Source organism: Lissotriton helveticus, chromosome 9, assembly GCF_964261635.1.
Source record: "Lissotriton helveticus chromosome 9, aLisHel1.1, whole genome shotgun sequence".
NCBI lineage: Eukaryota > Metazoa > Chordata > Amphibia > Caudata > Salamandridae > Lissotriton > Lissotriton helveticus.
The window spans coordinates 1,275,761,959-1,275,783,304 of NC_136070.1; the positions used below are offsets into that span (position 1 = coordinate 1,275,761,959).

A 21,346-nucleotide genomic window follows, 5' to 3' on the forward strand; every position below is an offset into this window, starting at 1 on the left:
CGGACTTATATACAGTTAGAAACAGCACTGCATAAAAATGATTTGGTGACAACCATATAGTACTTGGTGCATAAAGTGTTCAAAGTGAAGGTGGCGACGCAAGTGAAGAAGTGAACAGCGCGGGCGGCTTACTGTGAGCAAAAGTGCATATATTTTACAGTGAGTGGCTCAAGACACATGTGACAGTGTGATATCACAGTAATCAGTAGATCTTTCAATTCAATGTTGAGCCGCGGAGACAGGGTGCGCCTATTGATGGGCTGTTAGGTTGACGGCGTTTCGATCCTTATTAGTTAGGATCGTCATCAGGACTTGGTTGTCTGATTTGGGGCGTGCTGCAAGGGAAGGAGAGAGGTGTTGGGCGGTTTAGAAGGGGTAGGCACGGGTAGGGTAAGGTGATAGAGTGAAGGAATAGCGCAGAATCTCGAGTTACCTTAACTGTGGTCCGGTAACCCGACTGGAGGGTTGCTAGTTAGCATATCATCAGGATTGGATCAAGAAGTGTCTGCTGTGGGCACTGTGGGAGAAAGAAGGGAGGAAGTGTCTCAGGAACTGAGGAAGCGTTCGTCTTAATGTATAACATTAAGACGAACGCTTCCTCAGTTCCAGTGTGCCAAGTCAGCAGTGCCATAGAATTTCACTGACACTTCCTCCTTTCTTTCTCCCACAGTGCCCACAGCAGACACTTCTTGATCCAATCCTGATGATATGCTAACTAGCAACCCTCCAGTCGGGTTACCGGACCACAGTTAAGGTAACTCGAGATTCTGCGCTATTCCTTCACTCTATCACCTTACCCTACCCGTGCCTACCCCTTCTAAACCGCCCAACACCTCTCTCCTTCCCTTGCAGCACGCCCCAAATCAGACAACCAAGTCCTGATGACGATCCTAACTAATAAGGATCGAAACGCCGTCAACCTAACAGCCCATCAATAGGCGCACCCTGTCTCCGCGGCTCAACATTGAATTGAAAGATCTACTGATTACTGTGATATCACACTGTCACATGTGTCTTGAGCCACTCACTGTAAAATATATGCACTTTTGCTCACAGTAAGCCGCCCGCGCTGTTCACTTCTTCACTTGCGTCGCCACCTTCACTTTGAACACTTTATGCACCAAGTACTATATGGTTGTCACCAAATCATTTTTATGCAGTGCTGTTTCTAACTGTATATAAGTCCGACCATAAAATGAATGTCATACTATAAAGATGAATAACTATCTTTTCTGATACCCATGAGTGTTCTCCTTCTTTCCTTACTAGTAATGCTGTGTGCATGCCTATTTAAGTGTCTATATATCCTTACCTCTCAGGACATTGTTTCTTTATTGCACCTTACCTACCCAGTCCTGAATTGGTTTATGGGTTACACTCCTGTGAAGTTTACAACACTGTTCCTAACAGAAACATGGCTGCACGAAAGTGCGGGCCCGGAGATAGCAACCGCTCTCCCTTCAAACTACGCCATTGCGAGGAAAGATAGACAGGGCCAAGTAGGCGGGGGTATTGCGATCATTTTCTGTAAAGAACTCATTTGTAATCTGGAGCCTGTCGATATTCCAGACTGTGAAGGGGCATTTTTTAAAATCACTCTAAACCCCAACTTCACGTTCTCCGGTCTCCTAATATACAGCCCCCCCGGAAATGCCAACACTTGGGCGGCTAACCTGGCAAACCATATCACTCCTTTTCATCTCAATTCCAAAAACTTCACGCTTCCTGGAGATTTTAATTTGCAACTCGAGGATTCCACCAATTTGGCATGCTGTAACTTACTGGATGACCTAGCAGCACTTAACGTAAAACTACTCAACTCAGGACCCACACATAAGGCAGGACACCTACTAGACCCCATTTTTTCCAATATTTCCGAACTAAAATGGCTACAAACCAGCCCCATTTGCTGGTCAGACCACCATCTCATTCACTTTTGTCTCACACTACCAAAACTACCTCAAACAAACATGGCCTGGCCAGCCACTTCCATGAGAAACTGGAAGCTATTTGATGTTGAAAAACTAAACCTAACCCTTGCCAATAAACCCCCTATCCAGGCCCTGAATATGGAAAGTATAGCCGAAGCAACCCACTCATGGCTGGAAAATGCAGCTGATGAATGTCTTCCTCCATCTCAGGCAAAAAGGAACGTCCATCGTCCCCCGGCCCCCTGGTTCAACGAACTCCTAAAAATCGAAAAATCCAAGTGTAAAGTCCTCGAAAGACAATGGCGGAAGGACTACACTCAAGAAAAAAAATTGATATACAATAAAGCCAGAAATCTCTACCACTCTGCCTGCATTAAGGCCCGTGCCTTGTATGTAGCAAATACTATAAGCACTGCCTCCAATAAGGCAAGAACACTCTTTAACACGGTTAAAGACCTTGCAGGTGCTCAAACAACCGGAACGACCCGCCCTTTAAACAAAAAACAATGCCAAGACCTTGCCTCCTTCTTCACTCAAAAAATTGACAAGATCATCCTTGACATAAATTCAATTTCCGCCGCAAATGGCCCACAGGAAGACATCCCCGAGAGGTTGGCCGAAATTAACATCTTAGAACGCTGGCCTCCTATAACCGTGGACTCTCTTAAGTCCTCCCTCAAGACCATCATTTCAGGCTCCCCTCGTGATCCATTACCCGTCAGCGTCCTGAAACAGATTGACACCCCATCCCTGACCATCATAGCCGGCACTTTAAATTCTTCCCTCCAACTGTCCACAGTCCCATCATCCTGGAAACACGCTATGGTCAACCCACTTTTGAAAAATCCCTCAGCCGACCCCGCAATACTAGCAAATTACCGACCAATATCTCTGCTCCCAGTCTTCTCCAAACTCTTGGAAAGACACATCCATTCTGCCCTCACCCTCTTCACCGAGGAGAATGCCCTCCTTCACCCAACACAGTCGGGTTTCAGAGCGGGATTTTCCACGGAAACTGCCCTGCTGGGTGTGACCGAAAACATCAGGAAACTTTTAGATGACGGTCTAACGGTCGCACTCATTCTATTAGACTTGAGTGCGGCTTTTGACACCATGTCACATAGCAAACTCCTGGCCACACTCGGGAGGAATGGTATCCGCGGTGACGCACTAAAATGGATCGAGTCCTTCCTAACATATAGGACATTCCAGATCAAATCTGCTCTCGCCTGCTCTGATACGTTCAATGCCCCACACAGAGTACCTCAGGGCTCCATCTTGAGCCCGCTGTTTTTTAACATCTACCTCAGACCCTTAGCTGACCTAGCCAACAGTGTAGGACTCACCCTCATGACCTACGCTGATGACTCCCAGATCATCTTTTCACTGTCAGACTTAAACCCTTTAGCTCCTTCCCTTCTCAAACAAGGCTCCATAAAATCTTCAGCTGGATGGCCACCAACCAGCTGAAGTTGAACGGTGACAAAACCGAGATCCTCCTTTTAGGAAAAAATAAAGAACTATGGAACTCTTGCCACTGGCCCCCCGAGTTGGGAAACCTCCCCACCCCTGCAACCCAGGTAAGAAACCTAGGGATCATCATCGATGACGCCCTCTCTCTGAAACAACAGGCCAATAAGGTGGCAGACCTTTGTTTCACCATCATGAAGTGGCTGAAAAAAATCCTATGGATGCTGCCCCTCGCCACCCAAAAGACCGTAGTCAACGCATTGATAACATCGCGTCTTGATTACGGCAATATTCTTTATCTGAGCTCAAACCAGGCAGTCGTCAAACGGTTACAGCTTGTTCAAAATTCAGCTGCGAGACTCTTGTGCAGAATTCCAAAAACGGCCAGGGTGTCAAAGCATCTGAACGATCTACATTGGCTCAGGGTGGAAAACCGCATCAGTTTCAAAGCCCTGAGCTATATGTTCAGGATTAAATCAGGAACGGCACCGGAATATCTGCAATCACTAGCCACTCCCTACCTACCAGCAAGAAACCTGCGCTCCCGAACAGCAGCAAACTTCGCGGTCCCCAGGTTCAGACTGACAAGAATGGGAGGAAGATCCTTCTCTGTCAGAGGGCCTATTCTTTGGAACACACTTCCCCTCTACATCCGGAAAGAAGAAAACTACGCCAGGTTCAGGAAGAACATAAAGACTTGGCTCTTCCAGAAACAACTATGCTAAATCATGCTCATCTCATACCTCTGCTCCACTACATGTCATCGGCGCCGGGAAACCCTTTTTGGGTAGCTGCGCGCCATACAAGTGTAAAAAATAAATAAATAAATTATATTTCTCTTCAGGAATTAAAGCAAAGGAGTACTATTCCATATTCCCATTGGCTTTTGTATGCCCAAATCGAATGTACTTTGAAAGCACTGAGGCCAAAGCTGGTACATCCGGTCGACTTTCCTCTGTTGGACTCATTAGCCAAAGGGTGTAAGAAGATAAAAATAGTCTATAATCTTCTTTTGATGGAAATTCAAGATGATATGGAGAAGACTGAATCTGCTTTGGCAATCAAACTGTCCAATCCTGATGTAGATTTGGATCTTGCCCTAAATCTGAATAAGAAAATCTTCCGGTCTTCAAATTTGAGAGCCCAGCACTATAAAACACTATTTAACTTATACTATACGTCAGCAAAGCTTTTTTCTTGGGGGGTTAAGGAGGACGATTGTTGTCCCAGATGCAATGAGGGACAAGCAGATCTATTACACATGTTCTCCCATTGCAGCGCGTTAGATCCAATCAGGGATGAGATAGAGACATTTTTGGAGGGGCTGCTAGGTCATAGGATCGATCTATCCCCAACTCTGATGCTACTGTATATAGATGAGAAGTTACGACTGGGGAAAGATGAGGAAGCCTTGGTTTTTACATCAGTAGCGGTACTCCGGATTTTAATTTCTTCAGGTTGGAAAGATACCTTTGCTCCTTCATTTCAAATGTGGCTTACCAGATTACTGGGCATACATAATATAGAGTCCGGCCTCTACGAAGAGAAGGGCAAAAAAATGCGGGAGTTGGGAAGCCGCATTTGGGCTCCACTCACAGAATGGAGGGAGCAAAGATTGTAATCACTGGTACAGTTTACCTTGTCTAATCTTGTTCAACTCGTAGAGTTTCTTTTTTCTGTTTTACTAACATCGTTTTTATTCTGTGACCAATATTCTAACTGTCCTGAACCTGCAATTGTTTATCTCTTTATAAATGGGGGGCCTAGATTGCCTTAGTTTTATGAAAAATGAATTGTATTTGCCTATTTTTACTCTCTGTAACGCACCAGAAATTCTTAATAAAAACATTTATAAAAAAAAAAAAAAGGAATGACGTTGCTCTTCCGTAAATTCTGCACATCCCCTAATCACAGATGGATGTTGAGTGATAACTGCTCATGTACAGCACTTGTGCCGCCTGACTGCAAGGCTAGGACTAGGCGGGGGCTGCATCTTGGTGTGAAAAGCCCTCTGACCATGCTTCAAGTGGTCAGTGAGCCAATCAATGTGATAGGCATCTGTGTTAGAGTGTACAGGGGGCAGCACCTGCTCTGTTGTCCCACACCACCCCTTCCACACATGCCCCTCAGGGCTTGCATACAGGTTAAGCGTGCAGGCACACTATGCGGCGCGTAAATGCCCACTAAAAATGAACCCTTTCTGAGGAACTAAGCTAGCAAATGGCAGCCCTTTGGGTCCCCAATCAGAACAGAAAATATAGATGCCTGATACTCTAACAATCTCCTCTTCCAGCCTAAATCTCCTCTTCCTCCTAACACTAATCTAGTTTCCCCTCCTATGTAGTTTTTTTTCTCCCCAGTCACCTGCCCCATCACCTACTACATGTCAGTTTCCCCCCTCGCTGCTTATTTTTCTTGTTGCCAGATCAGGTTCCCTTTCTAACTCCTCAACAACTGTGTCCCTCCTTTTCCTTCTCCCTCTACATTCATGATCCTCCATCTGGCTTTAGGGATGGCTAGAACTTTTTGTGCCCCCCTTTAAAACACTTAATTAATAAATATCTAAACTGGACTGGTGCATTTTTTTTCCAAATGAAGGTGGTAGGATTATTGTCAATTTTGTTTTGTTTTTCCACTTGGCTTTTTATAATGTCTGAGTTTCTTAAGTCTAAGTTGTTAAATAACTCTTGAGCAATGTTGCCTTTTGCTGTCAAAGTTACTTCTATAGAGAACAGGCCTTTAAATTGGAAAAGTATTCTGTCCTTTTTTAGTTGCAACCAAGTCAATAATTGGATGGTTGGGAATGAAAATGGGCGTTCCTGTGGGCGTGGCTAGTGGTCAATCCATTTTAAATGACAATCCCAGTATGTTGGAATCTATGCCAGTCCAACCAGTAAGCAATGAAGATGGATGGCAAAAGATTCTAATTTCGAAAAAGAGCTATTCCCGCACCTGTGTACATGGGATAGCCATGGCCGAGTATCTCCGGGGCAACGGTGCGCCATCTGGATTGATAGTCACTAATACACCTAGACTCTTTCTAGAAGACAAAGATTTCTTACGTGACTGGGCACTAATAGCGTGGAAATGTACACGTGACTGGCTCGTGTTGATAATAAAAACTGCAAAACGAGTCTCCGATAAAATGCTTGTGGAGATTCAGGTACTGGAGGGTCAAATTAGGACTAAGATCACAGGGAAGCTATTCAGCAAACAGCAAGATGAGAATAATAAAACTACCAAAGAATTTAAAGACTCTATTTTGTTTGCAAAGCTTGAAAAGTGTAAAAAAGATCTTGCAAAATTTGCTATGGATAAGGTTTATCCTTATACAAGTGCCACCTACGTACCACCCACATACAACAGAAATGGACGTAGAGGGGGTTCTACCTACGGTACTTCAACATCTGAGGACAACTCTAGTGACTCAGACTCGAGTAATCAAGGAAACTCTACTAATCAGCAACGAGGCAGAGGAAATAGAAGAAACTGGAGAGGCCAAAATTATGGCCCCAACCAATTTAATCCTTGGTGGTCACCCAATCCTTGGATGACTGGCGGCCCTTTTCCTCCACAACCGATGGGTCCCTTTGGTCCAATGCCCTTCCCTCAAAATCAGAATATGCAGCCTTTTTTAGGGTTCGGCCAAGGAAGGACCAGAGGCAGAAGACGATCCTCTCGAGGAACAGTACAGTGGACTGTCCCCCCACAAACAATGGGTCTTCGGAGTGGCAAACAAATACCCCAAGACCAAGCGGGGACGAGTGCAGAGACAGTCTGATTATCAACCTAAGCTCCAGGGAGCTCTCTTCCACTGAAACTCAAGTGTTGAATCGAGGACTAGGTTTTGTCCAGACTACGACTGGAGATCCTTTTCAAACCAACATAGAGATTGCTCAGCTCTTCAGGAAGGTCAGGTTAAATTTTTTCTTTTTGAAGTCAGAGAGCTTACCTATTGAATCCAACACAGGTCTAAAAAAAGCCTCTAACTTCACGCCTCTACCTCATACTATTCCAACTAAAGTCTTAACCTTTGAGGAGGCGGTGAGACATGATATTCAGGCTCTGTTTACAAGGCCCAATAATCCATTCATGAACCTATCGAAGCAAGAACAGCAGGCCCTGTCGGGACTAGCAAAAGACGAAACAGTCATCATCAAGCCTGCAGACAAGGGTGGGGCGACGGTGCTTATGGATATGAGCACCTACAGGCAGGAATGTCTCAGACAACTGAGCGACACCAACTCATATATTCCTTTGTCTGTAGATCCGACGAAGAGACTTTCACTCAATATCAAACACCTTACTGAGGAGGCACTGTCAGAAGGTTGGATCACGGCAAATGAGGCCTCCTTCCTCTGCACTTCAAATCCGGTGATGCCATATTTTTATGTGCTCCCGAAGGTTCACAAACAACAACGCCCGCCACCAGGACGTCCTATAATCTCCGGTATCGGTTCCATTCTGGAACCGTTATCGACATTTGTCGACATCTTTCTGCGACCCTTGGTAAAACTGATGCCAACTTACATCCAAGATACGAAGGATCTGCTGAGAGCTCTACCTAATATTGAGTTTGATACCACCCTGGATATCTTGGTATCCTTTGATGTAGAGTCCCTCTACACCTCAATACCACAAAATGAGACACTAGAGGTGGTTGAGAAATTACTACAAGAACAAAGATGGGACTCCATCACTCCGGTATCCTTCGTCATGGAACTTGCCACTATGGCAATGAAAGAGAACTTCTTTCGGTTTGAGGAGACGATGTTCCTCCAGACATTAGGGACCAGCATGGGCAGTGTTTTTGCCCCGTCCTTAGCAAACCTCTATGTTCACAAGTTCGAACAAGATCGTGTACTATCATCTACCAATCCCTATTTACCAATGATAAGGGTTTGGAAACGCTACATAGATGACATTCTGGTAGTGTGGCGTGGGACTGAGAGTGAATTAAAGGCCTTTCATTTATGGCTGAACAATCAGAACATGTTCCTACGCTTCACCATTGAATTTTCAGAAACCACCTTGGCATTTTTGGACCTACGTATCACGGCTACCACAGGGGGCTTGGTGTCTGAACTGTATAAGAAACCTATGGCACGAAATTCATTGCTCCAATATGATAGCTGTCATCCGAAGGCGCTAAGGGACACTCTGCCCTTCGGTCAATTTCTGCGTATCCAACGTAACTGCAGTACCAAAGAGGGGTTCCACAAACATGCAGGAGAACTTGAACAATGTCTCCGTGATAAGAAGTATCCAAAAAAATTGATTCGAGACTCCAAAAAGAGAGCCTCTAATAACAATCGTGAATCATTGTTGGAGGTGACATGTCCTAAACAAAAAAATGAAAGGATAGTGTTTGTAAACACCTTTAATACACGATCCAACGCAATCAAAAAAATTGTGAAACTACACTGGAGGATCCTGAATACTGGCCCTGATAACCTTCCTATACCGTTGTTTGCATACAAGAGAGGACCAAGCTTGAAAGATCGGCTAGTGCATACTAGACCTGGACCAAAGAAAACTCACCAGGTGGGAACTTTATGGAATCTGCCACCGGTTGAGGGTCACCACCCCTGTGGTAATTGTGCTGCCTGTGCTCAAACAACCCATTCCACAAGCATCGACATAGGGACTTCAAGACGCTGGGAACAAAAACAGTTTACTAACTGTAACAGCTCCAATCTCATCTATCTCATTAGATGCCCCTGTCCCTTACAATATGTCGGAATGACGACAAGAAAGATTAAAGTCAGGATATCGGAGCATAAAAGCACGATCCGGTGTAAGAAACAAGCCACCCGCCTCACGAACCATTTCTTGGAGGTAGGACACGCCCCTACGGACTTCTCGTGGACAGTGTTGGAACAGCCACGGATTCCCCTGCATGTTACTGATATCACAAAACAACTTTTCAAATTGGAACAAAAATGGGTGTATCGTCTGAATACAGATAAAAATTGTCTCAACGAAGATATTCCATGGACTACATTATAGTGTGATCCCTGTTTGACCTCCAGTACTATATCTTCGCTTTGAGTTGACAGGTTGTGAAGATCTTTTTGCCTCACATGGCGCTAGATCTCATGCACTGCTCTTTAGAGCAATGAGAGAACGTCTGTATGCTCTAGTGACTACAGGGTCTACTGACACTACTGTGTTTCCTACAAACACTAGTTACACAGTTAACCATGGACAATTGTTATTAGATCTATTTACGACCACTCAAGTGTCATTTACTACGCATTGAGCGTTGCAATTACTATTGGCTATATGCACAAATGGTACGGATTGAATAACATCATGTCTCGTACATAGATCGATTAAGATACCAGACCCTGGACTATTGCCCCTAATTAACCTTAGGCAATGTCCGGGTATTTACACGGCATGTTATAATTGTTTTTTCACATTTTATGTTATTTTAGCGATACTACATCATCGCCTTTACTCAGACAATCTAATGCCAGAATTACCAAATAACAATCGCCAGTAATCCATAAACCACGAGTAGTACATGTTTGGAGGGTGAAAAAGAAAGAGCTCGGCTACATTTCATTATAAACGAGCTCTTCTACTACGTTTCCCATGATCCCTTCAGACTCTGTAGTTCGACGTAGTCGGGGGACGGCGCATGCGCATTGGCAATGCGAAAGGGCAGACGGCACTTCCGTATCTTGAAATACGACATACAAACAATTCTCGGTGCCTCCCCGTACAGCGCAGACGCCAGACTGGGGTATCGACGGACAGGTAGGTCTACAGATTGTCCCATGTACAATGTTGTGTGCATAGCGCTATGGTCTTGAACTGACCTTTACAGTGCGAATATAGTTGGACTTCTAACTGACTTTTGCTCGATATTTGGGGCTTAGAAATCCCTACTGGAGTATTATTGCCTAAACGTATTTTATGACCTTGTCGTTTGGCAGCTCTATATGCACCAAACACCTTTTTATTAACGCGCTGAGTGAGCCTGATTTAGCAACACTATGGAAGTGCTTTAGTATCCTTCGATATGCGTTTGATCCCTGGCGCTTTGACATGTATTAACATGACATACCTTCATAATGGATTGCTTTCTTTTCCGTTCTACTTTATCTTTCCGGTTGAAGGCACAACATCCATTTAGCACTTCTAATAAACAACTGACGTAATGTGCTATGTGTTACACAAAGAGGGTTAAACCCAGTAAAGTCAAGGGACCTGGGTGAATATAAGATATACGGGAAAGGGGTCCCAGACAAAGAACAAGTGATTACAGTTTCATACACTTATTACAAAGAAACAAATAAATGGATGCAAAAAGATTTATTTCAAAATTGCATTGTTACCTTTCATTGGTTGGATTTCATCAACAATATTTCAACAAAATGTATGTATATGTGCCCACATACACAACATGGAAGGGGGGTGAAGTGAGGGAAAGTGCCAGGGATAGAGTAGGATTAGGGAAATAGTCAGAATCATTCGTGACAAGTATTCATCATGACTTCAAAAACAGTGTTCATGTGGTTCCTTGGACCAAGGCCCACAGTATTACGCTCGTCTAGAGTCCAGAATTTTAGTAGTGTAGACCACCTAACTCGCCTTCAGCTGCTTTGGTCTAGCTTGGGGGTGGGAGTTGGTGAAGATATTATGGTCTACGTTTCGACCCAAAAAACAAAAATGCGTAGGGTCGTAGTCCTTACAAAAGGGTCTTCTTCAGGACAGAATGGTTGTGGGTGGGCAACCTCCTATCACACAGAAGGAGAAAGACCAAGATAGATTATTGGTCCTGAATGTTCACAAAACTTGAAATTTGTTCCTCAATCTAATTTGCACCAATGCGTGGGGATCGACGGGGACCATCTGAACCGCCGGTATAGGAGTCGGTATGATTCAACAGCGCGTCTCAGTAGCGCTCCTGTTTGCCACGCGCCCGGTGAAGAGACATGGAGGCGCTGTTTATTTCCTAGGGTTGACTACAGGATGCCTTGGGGGTCTGCTTGCCCTAGGACTTACCCGACTGCACGTGTTACCCGAGAGGTGGGGTCAGGTGGGTCAGAAGAGTCCTGCACTGAGACTACACATAAGGAAGCGCCACCATTGGGGAGAGTGATGGTACGGAAGGCCCTCCCACCCTTTTGCTCGTATGATAATGGCCAAACACAAGGCCTTCCCCAAGTAGGGGAAGTTGGACAAATTAGCAAAGTCTTCCATCAGAAAGGGAATGCACAGTTAATCATGGGACCATAAGGGGTGGGTAGGTGGGGGGCACTGTGATCCCCTTAATGGTGCACACTCCAGTCCTGCTTGCACACGAGGTAGCTACCTTACAGGCGCTTTTTGTTATGTTATGTTAAAAAGGACTTATCAAGCGCTCGTTCACCAACGGCTTCTTGGCGCTGAGGGAGACGTGAAGCAGCAATACGGAGGGAGACGTAGTTATCATATGCCTGATGGAACAGCCAAGTCTTCAGCTGTTTTCTGAACGGTACATAGGAGGTGGCCGTCCTTAGCTCCATCGGGAGCGGGTTCCAAAACTGAGGGGCTAGAACTGCAAATCGAGAGCCTCCATGTTTCTTGCGTTTAAAGGTGGGGGTAACTAACAAATTCAAATAGGAGGATCGTAAATTACGAGTGGGAACATAGCGTAAGATCTTGGACGAAATAAAAGCTGGACTCGTACCATGAAGAGCTTTAAAAATCGTGCATCCCATCTTAAACAGGCCACGCATGGCCACAGGGAGCCAGTGAAGGCTTTTCATGAAGTGCCAGACACCGTGCCATTTAGGTTGATGGAAAATCAATCTGGCAGCTTGATTCTGGACTAGCTGAAGGTGTCTAAGTTGGTATGCCGGGATGCCTACATAGTTAGAATAGTCCAGTCGGAAGATGACCAAGGCCAGGATCACTAAGGTCAGAGCTTCCCGAGACAGAAATCTGCTAATCTTCTTAATTCTGCTTAGTTGAAAAAACCCAGCAGAAACCACCAAGCTGGTCTGAGCTTTCAATGATAGATCATTGCTTACTACTGTACCCAAACTCTTGGCTGAACTAGCTGGGAGGGGAGGGTTGCCTAAGGTAGAGGGTCAAAAGTTGGAGTTCCATTGGTTAGCAAGTCCAACAGTGAGGATCAGCTCAGTTTTATCGGGGTTGAGCTTCAGTTGATTTTCATCCATCCACTCGCTCATAAAAATCATGGTGTCTTGAAAATGAGACACAGAAGAAGGATGGAGAGTAATGTCAAAAACTAATTGGAGGTCATCCGCATAGTTATATGCCACGACTTTCCTTTATCAAAGAGAGGAAATTAGAGGAAGGAGATACAAATTAAAAAGAAGTGGGGAGAGGTAGGAGCCCTGGGTTACTCCACAAGATAGTTCCATCTTCTTTGAAGAGAAATTAGCAAGACGTACCGATTGAAACCGGTTACTAAGAAAAGAAGAAAGTCACTTTAGGGCCAGGCCCTGGATCCCAGCATTGCTGACACAGTCAATCAGGATGTCATGATCGACCGTGTCAAAAGCTGTCAACAGATCCAGGAGAACCAGGGCCTGGGTGAGTCCTCTATCCATGCCCCCTCTGAGGTCGTCCATAACTGTCAGAATGACAGATTCTGTAGAGTGAGAAGGTCGGAATCTGGCCTGGTGGGGATCCAAGACATGAGATTGTTCAATAAAGGTACTTAATTGAGTTGAGACATGTGCCTCTAAAACCTTGCCCAGTTAAGGTAATAATGACATAGGGCGATAGTTACCAAGTATAGAAGGGTCCGCACCTGGCTTAACAGGAGTAGCAGAAGACGGAATACTAGCCTTAATGGCAGTGATTTTCTCAGTGAAATATGAATTGAGAGAATCACAAAGAAGTTGTGAAGGGATTGGTTTTGGTACAATTCTTTCAGGTTTAGAAATCTCATTGACAATTGAGAAGATGTCTTTAGTTTTATTAGCTGAATTTAGGACTTTATTAGAGAAATAATCAGTTTTGGTTTGAAGAATAGAGTTTTTATATTCTTACAGCAAGTTGGTAAAAATGTTCTTATCAGCTATATGATAGGGAAGTCTCCATCTGCGTTCTGCTTCTCTCAGTGCCAGCTTTTTTGTCTTGAGATCAGCAGAAAACCATCGCTGGGCGTCATGAGGTCTAATAGTTTTTGTGGGCTTAAGAGGGGCAACGCGATCACATGAGCACTCAAGCCATAACTTAAGGTTTACAGCCTGTGTGTGGGTTGACTCTGAGACTGACGGGTTCGTAGCGGTTGAGAGAGAACAGAGATGGGCAATATTAACACTTCTCCAATTTCTAAACTTGCAGTTTTTAGTCAGATGGATTTTAGTCTGGTGAACATCAGGAAGGTTAAAAAACAATGAGATGGTGATCCGAACAAGTGCATGGGGAAATCAAAGGTGTTGGAATCATCAAGTTAGCAGTCCAGACCTGATCTAAAGTGTATCCCTTGATATGAGTAGCTTCATGTACATGTTGGGTGCAGTTCGGACAAAAGATCTGTCAGCTCAATAGAGTTGGCGCTTTCCAGTTCTTCTTGAGGCCAGTAGTTAAAATCGTCAATGATGAGAAGTCGAGTGTGAATAATGGCCAAATGAGAAATCATTTCACCCAAGGCCTGGGGGACGGTAGGCATGTAACAAGGGAGTCTATAGAAAAGAGCACAGGTGAAGGATGACTGGGTAGATTCCAGTTTAAAAACTAAACTGTCAACAGAGGCAAACCCTTTATCTCTTTTTACCATGCAAGATGGGAATGTTCACAGATCCACCTGTACTGCTAACAGATTCACGAATCCCCTGCCGAGATAAGACACACACGCAACACACTGGACTCTAAGGTGCCACTTTTGGGTCGGTCAACCTCGAGGGACCAGAGAATGGTTTCTTGATAGCCAAAAGAGACATTCCGCACCACTGGAGGCAAAAATAGCCCACGCCATGAGTGAATGGACCAGAGGAATAGATTATTGTGCTGCTGTGGAAAAAGTGGTGTAAAAATAGAGTGGGTGTAAAAAAAGCATCAAAAGATATGGGGCCCTTGCCTATCTTGTTGTAGCCAGACTTAGCGTCACCTACAGCCTACTAATTGTCACACTGTCAGCCTACCGTTTTAACTATCGCTTAATGGTCATGTGTGTCCTAAGCCTGTCCTCTAGTTACCCGCCCTTGAGTAATTGTGGTATTGAGTTGAAATTAATAAAAAATCAATAAAAGGATTTATATAAAAAGGAAAATGGGCATATAGGGCTGTATGATCTAAATTCATTTGGAAATGTATTTACAAAGTTGAAAATGTAAAAACTTTTCAAAAACTTTTTTACGTAAAGGTTTTCCTAAAACAAGCATTTGCAATGCAATAGGTCTCGACGTTGGGACCTTATACGGTTTTAGTAATACAGTATATTGTGCGGCCTGGAACTTTCAGGGTGCCGAGCCGCTGATAAGCAAGTGGTGTCCTGCGATTTTGGGCAAATCACTTAAAATAAAAGCAGTGATCTCGGAGGGGTGGTGGGGGCGGGATGAAGGGGTAGGGAGAGACGGCACAGGGTGAGCAGGAACCAAGACGTGATGGTGAAAATAAAAGCGGTGAGGAGGGTGGGGAGAGATGGCACGCAATATGACTGGAACAGCACTTGAGCTTATAAATGACTCCATCTGTCAACATTTAAAAAAACAGCAACGAAACGGCATCAAACATGCTGTGAAGGGCATACGGTCAGAGCTGCAGACTCGGGAGTTCAAGTCTCTGCATCAGCTCAACATCCTGTGATTTTGGGTAAAATCGTAAATCACTTAAAATACAAGCAGCCATCTCGGAGAGGTGGTGGGGGCAGGGTGAAGGGTGAAGGGGTAGGGAGAGACGGCACAGGCTGGGCAGGCTGCCACGAGCAGGAAACAAGATGCAATGTTGAAAATGAAAGCAGTGTCCTGCGATTTTGGGCAAATCACTTTAAATTCAAGCAGCGATCTGGGAGGGGTGGTGGGGACGGGGTATAAGAAGAGATGGCACAGGGTGAGCAGGCTCTGCCATAAGCAGGAAACAAGACGCTATGGTGAAAATAAAAATGGGCACGTTGATAGAAGGTGCACAGCCTCTAAAGTAAAACAATAATTTGTCAATACCATATCCCATAAAAGCAAATCACTTTAAATTCAAGCAGCGATCTGGGAGGAGTGGTGGGGACGGGGTATAAGAAGAGATGGCACAGGGTGAGCAGGCTCTGACATAAGCAGGAAACAAGACGCTATGGTGAAAATAAAAATGGGCACGTTGATAGAAGGTGCACAGCCTCTAAAGTAAAACAATAATTTGTCAATACCAGCGATCTGGGAGGGGTGGTGGGGACGGGTATAAGAAGAGATGGCACAGGGTAAGCAGGCTCTGCCATAAGCAGGAAACAAGACGCTATGGTGAAAATAAAAATGGGCACGTTGATAGAAGGTGCACAGCCTCTAAAGTAAAACAATAATTAAACCAGAGATGCAAATACTGACCGAAAAATGAAGCACAGTGTCCGTGAAGTGTGCGCTGTTTTGATGCACAAGCTGAGGCAAACAAGAAACAAAATTGTGCGCACAATGGAACTTAGATAACTTGTGACTCGGCTCCGCCATAATTTCATTTTACAACTTTCAGTCCAGTCAGCATTCCTCGGTGTGTGTGTGGGGTGGGGGTAGGCAGCGCTGAGCGCTTGGAAGTTGGAAGTTCTCGGGTATTAAATAGACAAGTACGCAAATCTTTCATCAAGCCTGAGAAAATGTGAGGAGAGGAAGAAAGTCAGATTCCTTCATAGAAAGTTAAAGGATGTACGGAGAGAGAGGGACAGAGAGGAGGAAAGGTGGGAGGGAACACGGCCTGGAGGAAGCTGGCTGGGGAGGGGGAGGAGAAATCTGAGTGAACAGATGGCCGTGAAGCAGGGGGCGGGGCGGGGCAGGACTGTCGAGTCATGGCCTGCGGCCGTGAAAAAGTGATGTGATTAATTAGGGGAGGAGAACTTTGCAGAGGCCGGCCGAGCGCACGCTGGGAAAGCCTGTGGGAGGGCAGCTGATGCCTTTGATGTGGGGACGGAAAAGCGCTTGCTTGTGTGGTCACGTGGTCACGTGACTGACTCTGACTCACATGCACTGTGAAGAAACAGGAACAGATGGCCATGAAAGTGTATGGGCCAAATGCGCGTGCCGCGCGTGCCTGTACGTGCACTTGAAGAAAACGCCACGGAGAAAAGCGGTGGTTTGACTATCCGATGGAGCACATGAATTCTCCCCCATTTCCCATTGCTTCGCAATGGAAAAGGACGAGACCTAAAAATACTTTAGAGGCTGTTTCACCTGCAAAGAAAATGCTGTTTGATTTTTCTCCACTATTTTGTTTAAACTTCACTGCAAGAATTTGCCTAATATAAAAATATATACATACTAGCAGCCCGTTCCAACCTTGTCCGGGAGCAATCAGGATTCCCCGACCCCTGCCCGCCCCGACATTGTGCAGCAGCCCGGCCCCCCGCTCGCCCCGACATTGTCAAGCAGCCCGGGCCCCCGCCCGCCCGGTCCCCCGCCTGCCCCAACCCCCGCCTGCCCGAAGCCTTACCTCACCCGCCGCTCCTCCCCCGCACTCCTCATTTCACCGCACATTGTGCAGCAGCCCGGCCACCCGCCCGCCCCGACATTGTCAAGCAGCCCGGGCCCCCGCCCGCCCCGTCCCCCGCCTGCCCCGACCCCCGCCTGCCCCAACCCCCGCCTGCCCGGAGCCTTACCTCAGCCGCCGCTCCTCCCCCGCGCTCCTCATTTCACCGCTCCGCCGCTCCTCGCCGCTTACCGCTCCTCCCGCCTGTCCGCCGGTCCTCACCGCCATTCCGCCATTCATCACCGCTCCTCCCCCGCGCCATGTCCGCCGCTCCTCCTCGCGTTCCTGGACGCCGCTCCTCCCCGCGCTCCTGACGTCAGCACGCAGGTCGCGGCCGGCGCTACTTCGAAGGGACAACTTTTTTTTTTTATGTTAATTTTTTAAATAACGCATATTTTTATACTTTATATAGCCTATGTCCATCTGCACACCCTGACGATTACAATGATGTATCGGGTGTGTGGATTGGCGCTGTGGTTCCCGAGTTTACCCGCCTCAAAGGTGCAAAGTTCTTCCTTTATAATAGTAGTATAGATAGATTTTGACATTTTTAAACTTGATAGCACTGTCTGTGCATTAGTTGTACCTCATTACTACCAGTTTAACACCCAAATATAGCAATAAGTTATAGAAAGGTGACCAGTCAATGTTTGCGAAGGTCTTTCCACCGCGCGGCAACATGTTGCTGTGTTTTTTCTAACTTTTCAACTGAGCTAGAAACTTTTTTTGTTAAACTCTGCAGATTATGAGGCAGATGATGGATGGATTATGTGGCAAATGCGGCAAATATACAATTATGCGAAAAGCCCTGCAGCCCCACAGTCACATAACTCCAGTGGGCCTTCCTATAATTCATGAAAGGCAAAGGGGTGTAAGAAGGGGACTGCTCAGTGACCAAGATTCCCAGAGAGCGAGGCCACCTTGAATCTCCACAGTGCTTTGCATATTGCAACTATCTGCACTGTAGCATGCTTCTGATAAATGTGCGCACACTACTGTGGGTGCCTGGAGATGAATGTTGTCTGTTTGCGTGAGAGAAAACAATTGCATGCTTCCAGTGACGCATCTCTTTTACGGGTAAAAAGCAATTCACAGCGGTATCCAGCTGGCATGTCCTTGACCCTCCCTGTACATCCCAGCAGAGCCACAGAGGGATTATCTTTCTGCCACCTTTGGAGGGGGCGGGAAACGTGCGCCTTAAAAGGCAGATGTGGGCAGAGAGCGAGGCACGGGAGACCTTTTTTTTTAGCTTTTAATTTATTTAACTTCTAAATTTAGACCCGGGCTCCGGACCGTGTGTCATCACATTCGCCCACAAATTCTCCTTTAATAATCCTAATGCAGAGATTTCTCCAATCAAAGCTCGGCAGCTCTGATACCTGACGCCAGCTTGCCTGCTAATGTAGCAAATCCAGAGAGATTGAGTCGGACGCTGAGAGCAGCTCTGCCGATCTTGCTCGTCTCACCTCCCTCCCTCCCGGTCTCTCTCTTTGTTTCACTGTTGTTTAAGAGGGAAGTCATATCAGGGATCATTAGCTGCGAGCATCCCAGCTGGGATCAGGGCTGAGAGCAATGGGTGGGGAAGGGGAGGCGGCACTCGGGGATGGAGCGCACCGGGTTAATGAAAGCATGAGGTGGCTTTTAGGCAGCAGCTGGCGGAAATTTGGACATGCTGGCAGGGACACGTACGTGCCGCTTCTGGAAACCCAACTGCAGGTCACTCACCTTCCTGGACGCCGCTCCTCCCCACGCTCCTGACGTCAGCACGCAGGTCACGGCCGGCTCTACTTCCAAGGGACTACTTTTTTTTAAATGTTAATTTTTTAAATAACGCATATTTTTATACTTTATATAGCCTATGTCCATCTGCACACCCTGACGATTACAATGATGTATCGGGTGTGTGGATTGGCACTGTGGTTCCCGCGTTTACCCGCCTCAAAGGTGCAAAGTTCTTCCTTTATAATAGTAGTATAGATATATATTTGAAGTCAAGAAAACACATTGCTTAGGGACAGCAGTAAAGGGGTAAAATAGATGCCTGTGGTGACTACGTGCGCTACTTTACACAACTTAGTTGCATTTAATTACTCAACTGCAAGTATCATTAACCGATCCTAGAACAGAGGGTCATCAGTCTGGGTACATTACTTTGGAAAATGAACCAATGAAATATCAATTAAAGACCATGAACCAATCCCAGAGCAGGGGACATCACGAAGAGTACTTGTTTAGAAAATGACCCATTGAAATATCAGGTTCATTAAAGTACCATGAACCAATCCCAGAACAGGGGACATCACGCAGAGCACCTCTTTGCAAATGAACCAATGAAATATCGGGCCACTGAAAGACATAATAGTTTCAGAATAAAATGACAAGAGTAGCTGAAGAAAGCACCACTAACCAGCTAGCGCCTTCAGAGAGGGAAACGCGAAGTACTCCACCGAGTCCAGCTGGCAGAGTCTTTCGCCAAACGCCCGGCACAGCCGCTCGATCATGCCGGTGATGCGGGAGATGTGGTTGTTGGATGTACAGATGAAGGAGAAGAGGCACTCGGTGGGGTCCTGACACAGAATCCGCACTCCTGCAGGCAGAAGGAAAGTAGATCTTACTCATGGAACATTGACACTTGTCTTGTCAAGAGTTCACTTCATTGATGTGGAAACCTTCCCCACAGAAAGCCCCCATAAGGCACCATGGTTCATTACAGAGCAAGCAAGGGCTGAGCCCAAACTATGTGCTGTGGTTTGGATCAGGTGCTCAGCTCAGCAATGCTTGCTCTAGGATGATCAAAAGATGGTGAGAAGGTGGTAATCCGTAGGCAGGAATGTATGACGTTACAACGCATACATTTACAATGCAAGCCTTTCCAGCACAGTTTTTACATCGCAACATCCTTGACAATGCATTCTTTGACATTGCATGCCACTACATCACATTTTCAGAAACTACCTTTACAATGTATTCAATTACATCGTATTATACCTTTACAACGCATACCATTACAATGCATACCATTAGTTTGCATTTAAGGTAAGTGTTGCATAGAATAGGGGTAAAAATTACTATTTTAACTCCAGGGGGTGCAACAGTAGGGTAAGTGTTGGATAGTGTAAGGGTAAAAATTACTATTTTAACTCCAATGAGTGCAACAGTAGGGAAAGTGTTGGATAGTGTAAGGGAACTATGCATTGTAATGGTATGCATTGTAATGCCTGCGTTGTAGTGACATGCATTGTAATGACATGCGTTGTAGTGACATGCAATGTAATGGCTGCCTTGTAATGACATGCTATGTAAAGGATGGTGCGATGTAATGACTGCTATGTAAAGGTAGTGCGATGTAATGACTGCGTTGTGAAGGTTGTTTCCCGTAGGCAGAGGGCGTCAAAGGAAGCGGGTGCGGCTGGAGGGCTGTGGTAGGAGGAGAAGGGAGGGGAGGACACAAACACAGGCAAATATTCAGTAGAAGGGGAGGTAAGAAGGGAAAGTTTTCTACACTAGTGCAAAAGCCCCAAAGAAATGTAGATAAGTTACATGTATCTATGACAACAATGTTCTTGGCAAAAATCTTTAAAAAAATAAAAAGTTTGTGGAGATTTCGGCAGACGAAAATAAAACACAGAAACCACCAACGCAGACCTCAAATCTGTGCCTCTCCCATGAAGGCATGCAATATAAATATCTGAAATCCCCCAGGGCACCAGAGACACAGCTGGGACTTTAGGCCAGAGGGCTCCTCTTTCTCCATCTACAAGAATGTTCCTAAGCCTATGGACCATACATTGAGCATGTCAGATTCAAGGGGTGATTGGAGGCTCAAGTCAGATATACATCAACGGTAGATCACTCAGATAACCGCACATCAATAAATTCTAGCACGGTTCATACTTAACGTGTGTTTCAAAATTCACCATTTGCACACGCTGAAGAAACGCTTGAGGGACAATCCCAGGAGGTGTGCGGTTGCCTAGTGATCCTAGGGATGTTCTGCGAGATACTCACTTCTTTAACTCCTCTTAAAGCCCTGTTTGTGAACAGTCTCTGTGAGACAGAGGTTTTTTACATGACACTCTTTGCCGCACTAAACCAAGTTCACAGGTGGATGGTTAACACGCTTCTGCATGTGCTCTACTGATTTCATGCCTGGACTATTGATTGCATTCTTATCTTCACCTTCTAAAATCCATCTACCTTCTTTGAGGGACATCGTGAACACAGAGGCCGGCTTTGTACCGCATTTGAGGCTATAAAAGAATGTGCTTTATACTGAAATTGATGCAAATTATCTGACTGCGCCTATAAATTTA

At 45.6% G+C, this 21,346-nt stretch overlaps 1 protein-coding gene across 2 annotated transcripts in view; it reads right to left on the reverse strand.

Annotated features, from left to right (window-relative positions):
• The window catches only part of OGG1 (8-oxoguanine DNA glycosylase), an 86,845-nt gene that overhangs the window by 27,506 nt on the left and 37,993 nt on the right, over nucleotides 1-21,346 (reverse strand). For both annotated transcript variants that reach the window (XM_078661852.1, XM_078661851.1), the window contains exon 4: nucleotides 19,441-19,620. In XM_078661852.1, coding sequence (XP_078517978.1) covers nucleotides 19,441-19,620 — 180 coding nt within the window. The remainder of the gene's footprint in view (nucleotides 1-19,440; nucleotides 19,621-21,346) is intronic.